We start from the raw sequence: 7,149 nt of genomic DNA, 5'->3' as shown, positions 1-7,149 counted from the left end.
TCAACTAATGCCCTATTTTAGGGTGAAAACAATTATAAATCTGAAAATGATGCACAGCATCCATGAGCAATTTTCCTTTCATAGTAATTTTGAAGTAGTGTCATTAACTACGACAGATATTGAAGGTTTACATTTCTAACGAGAAATAACAACAGATTGAATATTCTCTTTCCTATCACAAGTGATAACCAGTGTTTGATATTTTACATTTTCTTCCAAGAAATATCAGTCTATCAACGTTTTAAAATAAAATGTTTGCAGTAACAATTATCTTAGAACTTTAAATTAAAAAATGATTCTGAATTTAGAGACTTTCAAAAAAGACCTAGGTGTACTTCAGGGTCTTCTGACAAACAAATTATTAAAACAGAGACCAGATGAGGCCTTAAAAATAGTCAATATACTATATTTGGAACAAGACTGCACTCTTGAATTTTAGAATGAATAGATCAGAATTGCGTTATTTCATAAATTCTTAACATGCTGACATGTCCAGCTATCCCCAGGTGTGTGTGTGTGTGTGTGTGTGTGTGTGTGTGTGTGGTGTGTGTATGTTCTTTTTTTTTGGTGTTCAAGTTTAAGGAAGAAAAAAAATTCATGGTTCTTTTCTTTAGCATATATGTTTTCCACCTTAATTAACTAGATCTTTAAAAATGAAAATGAAAACCTTCTCTGACAGCAGTATTTATCTCGTCGAAGGATAAATAATTCTCCAGAGTGAAGTGCGCTAGTCTATTACAAAACGTGTTGGGCGAGTCCTCACGCGTGGCTCCTCCCGCCGGCCCGTGGCCGCCTTCTGCCGCTTCCTCCGTCCCCCAAGGTCCTTTTCTCAGCGCGAGGACCTTGCTGGAGACGGCCGGTTCAAACCCCCCGGAGGAGTTGCCTTCTGCTCGATCCGCCGCCCCGGGGACGCGTCAGGGGTCCGGCAGGTCCGAAGTATCCACTATGACTTTGATAAAAATGGTGTCGTCTTTGATGTACGTCCCGTTCTCCAGCACAGTCTGGGCCACGAAGACAGGGCACCCGGAGGCGATGTTCATCTCCCCAGTGGGCTTCTTGAAGCTGCTGCTGTTGGGGTCCGGCTTGAACGCATCCCCCAGGTGCCGCCGCGAGGACCCCTGGTCCATCAGCATGAGCGTCACTTTCTGCTTGAAGGGCCAGGGCAGCAGCGCGTCGTACTCGCCGCGCATGATGACGAAGAAGAGCGATAGGTGCGTGCCCTTGCCCATGCCGTCCCCGTTCAGGTAGACCCTGGCGCACATCTTGTAGCCGAAGTAGCCGGTGTAGAAGGGCTGGCTGTACAGCGACAGCGTCTTGCCCATCACCGCCTCCTGCTTCCGCCGCTTGTAGTCGCGGATCTTCCAGATGAGCACGCCGTTGTAGCTGGCGGTCTCCAGGACCTGGAAGCGCAGGTCCATGTCGGCCAGGCGGATGTCGTGCACGCTCAGCATCTGGTCGTGCCGGCTCAGCTGCGACTCCAGCAAGCCTGGCGGGAGACACGGCGGGCGCGCGCGCGCACATGACCCACGGAGGCCGGCCCGCGGCGGGCTGGAGACGCACGCCCCGGACCCCCAGCCTCAACCTGCGGGGCGGGGACATCCCAGAGCACCGGCCTGCCGCCCCCGGCTCCCCAGCTCGGGGCGATTCCCCCCGGAATCAAAGCTGCTTGGCTCCGCAATCCGTACAGTGTCCTTGGCCGGTTTAAGCCGGCCCCACGTGCATCCCCGTAATCGCGCTCCCCCAGCTTAATCCTGCTCAGGAGGTTTTAGGATGCTCGCTCAGCAACCCCTCTCCCCTCCCCAACGGCCAGGCGGCTTCTAGGCATCAGCCACGTTGCCGGGCTGGCCGGGTCCCCTGCCGCCTGCTGGCCGCCTTCTGTCCCCTGGCCTTCCTGAGCAGCCCCGCACCTCCGCCCGCAGGCCCGCCCCGCCAGCATCCGCCCTGCCCTCTGCGCCTGGCGCAGGAAGCCGGGGAGCCGGTCACCCCGCAGGCCCACGTCTGTGCCTGCTCTCCCGCACAGCCGACCCCAGCACCGGCCTGGGTCGCGCGGGCTCACCTGTGTTGCGCGCCGCCTGCCCTGCGCTCTTGTCCACGCTCTCCAGCTCGGTCACCCGGTTCTGGAGGGACTCCACGCTGCTCTTCATGCTGTCTGCCTCCTCCCAGTTCTGCCGGAAGGGCCGGATCTCCTTGTCGAGCTCCTTCAGTTTCTCTGCTTGGCTGTCGATGACTCGCTTCCAAATCAAAGTGTCAGAAAGGCAGAACACGGTTAGGACCTGCTGTGAGAGCCGTGCCTCTGCAGACCCCCGCCGGCCCCCACAGGGCGCCTCCGCTTGGGCCCATGGGCCCTCAGGGACCCCGGCCCTAGATCCAACTGCAGGGCATGCAGCCCCCACGTCCCTCTCTCCCAGCGTCTCAGCTGGACCTGTGAAGGCCTCTGTCCCATAAAAGGTCAAGTGACCAGCAGGCGTGGAACTGTGAACCTCCAGGGCCAGAGGGGCCGCTGTCTCTGCAGCTGCCGGGAGCGCCAGAACCCCTGGGTCCCCGCACTTCCCCTGCTGCAGAGAGAACCCCCCCCCCAGCAGGACAGGCCCCCGGTGAAGCCAAGAGGCCAGTGCCTATGGGGGGTCTCTCCCTCGATGCACTCGGCGCCCAGTGCCCTGTGCTCCCGTGGCAGAAGAGCTCTGCTCTCAAACACGTGGCTGTCGACAGAGAGGCTTGATTCAAATCACTCAGAAACCCCCTTTTCCAGAAGCACATGACCACAGCACACCTGTAACCATCACTGGAGGGGGCCTGGGGCTGAACTGGAGGTCCAGTTGGCAGGTCTGGCCTGCCCACTTGTAGATGAAGCCAGGGACCTGAAGGGTTTTCACCTCTAAAAACAATCTGCATTTTTGAAATAGAGCACCTGAAGGGGGGCGGCTTAGCGCCTGGAGCTGTGGGGCAAGGGGGCCACCCCCAAGGCTGCGGGCCAAGCAGGGGGAGCCCCAGGGGCCTGCCAAGATCACTTCTCCTTTTGGGGCCTATTTTTAAACCTCGAGGTTTCAGCGCCTTTGCTGGCTCTTAATAACCGTGAAGGAACAAACGTGTAAGCATGTGTTACTTTTCGGGGTAAAAATTACAGCGTTAATCTTCCTCATCTTTCCAAGAAACCCTGGTATCAGCTAACATCTAAAAAGTAAAGATGACTTCTCTAGAGAACACTTCTTTCCACACTGGGAGCACTTCACTTTCAAACACACATGATGAGAGGCATGGTTGGCTCACAAAGTCCGTTTTCTGGGGCCAGTGCTGTTGATAGGCGTGAACGCTGGCAGCCACCATGAATGTCTGACCGTCCTCGACCCGCTCAAGAGACAAAGCGACCACCCAGGCTGATGTGGGTGCTCATGAGGATGGAGGGCGCTGACGGAAGTCTAGACTGTCAGCACGGCTCCAAGGGGGCCTGCAGGGCTGCTGAGCCTGGGGTAAGTGCGGGGCGGGGCGGCCGAGGCCAGCTGCTCCTCACTTCCGAGCCCCCCAGCGGGGACCGCACGGGACAGCGGCCGGAGGCCACGAGGCACTCTGGGGACAGAAGCAACTGTGACACCCCCACTACACACCAGGGGCGAAGAGTCAGCAGGCGGGGCCGGGCAGGAGGGGACACAGGACCCCAGGCGCGCGCACACACACACACACGCGCGCACACACACACACACACACACACACACACACATGGCCGGGCAGGAGGGGACACACACGCGCACACACACACACACACACACACACGGCCGGGCAGGAGGGGACACGGGACCGAAGGAGCACGCACGCACACACACACACACACACACGGCCGGGCAGGAGGGGACATGGGACTGCAGGTGTGCACACACACACACATAAACAAGGCCCACCCACTGCCTAGAAGCGCTCCTCTCACAGCAAGGGGAATGTGAACACACACACACACACACCCACTACCTAGGAGGCGCTCCTCCCACACCAGGGGACCCTGCAGCCGTGGAGCAGCCCTTGGCTGGGTGGAGGCTGTGGGTGAGGGCGGCGTGCAGACCCGCCCACCCTTCCCTGCAGGATGCAGCGAACACGACCTCATGGTTGACGAGTCATCTCCGCCCAGCCGCCACAGTGTCTCTGTAAACACAGACCTTAAATGCAGGTGAGGGTTTTATTAGAAAAAACGGAGGGCTCAGGAGCTGAGCTGCGTGGCACAGACCGTTCAGAACCTAAGTACACCCCAGTCAGGAGACCTGCTCACAGGGCGCCAGCCTCTCTGTCTCGCGCTCGGGCCCCTTGGGGCTCACATCCCCGTCTGTCACTTGGCCAACGTGGGTGGGTTCCGGGCTCAGCAAAGGGCCTGGGGACAGGGTGGGACTCACTGACTGGGGGACCACCTCGGCATCCAACTGTTCAAGGAGAAAGGGGCTTCGCTGGCGGTCCAGCGGCCAAGCCCGGGCACCTCCAGTGCTGCAGCGCAGGTCCCACTCCTATCAGGGAGCCAAGACCCCACGTGCCGAGAGGCACCGCAAGAGACAAAACAGAAACGTTCTTCACAAGTAAAGTATTAGCAAACTACCCTCCCAGGGATGGAGAACCAAACACACTCTTTGGTTCCACTTCTTTAAGTCCCTCTGCCTGCCCTGCCCGGGGCTGTCAGGCTGCGCTGTGTGGACTCCTTCCAAGCCTGCCCTCACGGTTCAGACAGGGAGGACACCACGCAGAGAGCTACAGGCCTGTTACCAGTAGGTGGTCCGAGGCACAGGCTGAGGAAAGGCCTCCTGGAGGAGGTGGCGTCTACCCTGCCATCTGAGGTGTCCCAGGAGGAGCCAGAGTCGGGACAGGAGGTGGGGAGAAGGCCCTGCCCGCCGCAGAGAGAGTGGTGAGGCGGACACGCGCAACAGTGGCCAGGCAGGCGGCGTCCCCAGCCGCGGTCCAGCCAGTGAGCCCTCCCCCGGCGGCCGGAAGGCTCTGCGGGGGCGACTGAGGTGCAGGGCTGAGCCAGGCTCTGTGGAAACGGTGGCGGAGGGCACCCATGACCTCAGTATGGACTCTCTCTTTTTTTTCTTTTGGTTACAAATGAACCTACTTCTTCATACATACAATGGGATACTACGCAGCCATAAGGAGAGTGAAATAATGCCAGGTGGCAGTAACAGGGATGAAAGTAGAGATTATTATCAGGTGAAGTCAGAAAGAGACAAATACCATATGATATCACTTACATGTGGAATCCAAAATCGGACACAAATGAACTCTTCCACAAAACAGAGACAGTCCGACATAGAGACAGACTGGTGGCTGCCAAGGGAGAGGGGTTTGAGGGAGGGATGGAGTGGGGGTTGGGGGTCAGCAGACGAAAACTATCATACGTAGACCGGATACACAGGGTCCTGCTGCACAGCACAGGGAACTATGTGTGACACCCTGTGAAAAACCGTAACAGGAAAGAATGCTAACCTATGTCCCTTCACCGCTCACCTGGATCTGTGGCAACACTGCTAACTGGCTATACCCCAATACAAAATAAAAAGCTGGACAAAGGCAAAATGTATATACATCACTTTACTGACCAAAGCATCTAGTCAAAGCTATGGTTTTTACAATAGTCACATACGGACGGATGTGAGAGTTGGACCAGAAAAAAGGCTGAGTGCTAAAGAATTTATGCTTTCCCATGTGGTGCTGGAAAAGACTCTTGAGAGTCCCTTGGACTGCAAGGAGATCAAACCAGTCAATCCTAAAGGAAATCAAGCCTCAACATTCACTGGAAGAGCTGATGCTTAAGCTGAAGCTCCAACACTATGGCCACCTGATGCGAAGAGCCGACTCATTGGAAAAGACCCTGATGCTGAGAAAGATTGAACGCAGGAGAAGGGGGTGACAGAGGATGAGATGGTTGGATGGCATCACGGACTCAATGGACATGAGTTTGAGCAAGCTCCGGGAGATGGTGAAGGACAGGGAGGCCCAAGGAGCTGCAGTCGATGGGGTCGCAAAGAGTCGGACACGACTGAGCGGCTGAACAAAACAACACACATGTGTGTAACTGAGGCACTCTGCTGTGCAGCAGTAGTTAACACAACACTGTAAATCAACTACACTTCAATAAAAAAACGTTTGGAAACCATTACATAAAATAAGAAGTAAATTTAAAAAAAAAACAGACCCCTACCTATTCATTCTTCCTTCAGTCGCTGACATGCTTCATAAGCGATTTCAAACACAGCGTCACTTCCTGGGCCCTCCGGCGCACGCACCTCCAGGCCCTGGGCCGGGCGCCGCTGCCAGCCTGAGCACGCGGGCCCTGCTCACGGGACGGCAGCGCAGGCCTCGGTCCCGGCGTGCTGACCGCCACCTCCGGGCCCGCAGCAGCCCTGCCGCTCTTTCAAGCGGCACCGTGCTTTCCTGGCTTGATTCAATACCTGTGACTGGCACCTTTTCAACTATAACCTAATGTTTCATTGTGTTTTTCATTGTCTCTGGACAACTACCAGGTTTAATATAAATGAAATTAATTTAATAAATCCCTATGCAATTCAAAGCATTATAACTAACCTCAACCATAAGACAGGAGGCAAGACGATCTCAAAAATGCTGTGACTCTGAGCTATTAGAAAAATTTTACCTTCCAGGTGATTTAGGGAAGACTGGGCGCAGGCACAGGAGGACCACTCTGGCCACACAGGAGTGACTCTCGCCTGAGAGTGTGGCACACACAGGAGCTACCACCCTGAAGGCACCCGAGTCGGCCACTGTGAGGACAGCGTCTGGAAGAATAACCTGCAACAAGCGCCTGGTGGAAGCCCAAGTGGGTTACAGAAACCAGGAGTCACAGCCTCATCAGGCGTGTTTAGGCACCACCCTTCTCAGAGCAGCGAGGGCCTGCGTGTTTGGGATGGAGGTGCCTTTGGGTCACTAGGGCGAGATAGAGTGATGTGAGCACCTGCGTCGCTGGAAGACTCAGAACAGAGCAGCTTGGCTTCAGTTCACTTTAGGAAGTGAAACTTTACACACAGCTACTCAGGACCAACATGAAGTCTTAGATGATAGTCATGAAAGCGGCTAATTTTAAAAGCCTAGGCTTCAGCCTTATTTCACCAACAATGAATCAGAGGCACAGGGGACGGGGGATGGGGCCGGGCCTCCAGGAAC

The 7,149-nt window shown here is 55.8% G+C and overlaps 1 protein-coding gene across 1 annotated transcript in view; it reads right to left on the bottom strand.

The window, feature by feature from the left end:
• Positions 1-810: 810 nt before the first annotated feature.
• The window catches only part of TRAF3 (TNF receptor associated factor 3), a 49,117-nt gene continuing 42,778 nt past the window's right edge, over positions 811-7,149 (bottom strand). The window contains exons 10-11 of the mRNA XM_068991150.1: positions 2,057-2,231; positions 811-1,486 (exon numbers count right to left, since the gene is read on the bottom strand). Of these exons, the coding sequence (XP_068847251.1) occupies positions 915-1,486; positions 2,057-2,231 (747 nt within the window). The 3' untranslated portion in view covers positions 811-914. The remainder of the gene's footprint in view (positions 1,487-2,056; positions 2,232-7,149) is intronic.

This window comes from Capricornis sumatraensis, chromosome 19, assembly GCF_032405125.1.
Source record: "Capricornis sumatraensis isolate serow.1 chromosome 19, serow.2, whole genome shotgun sequence".
NCBI classification, from domain to species: Eukaryota; Metazoa; Chordata; class Mammalia; order Artiodactyla; family Bovidae; genus Capricornis; species Capricornis sumatraensis.
The sequence above is the reverse complement of the archived record's forward strand: the minus strand, read 5'-3'. Positions and strand labels throughout refer to the sequence as shown.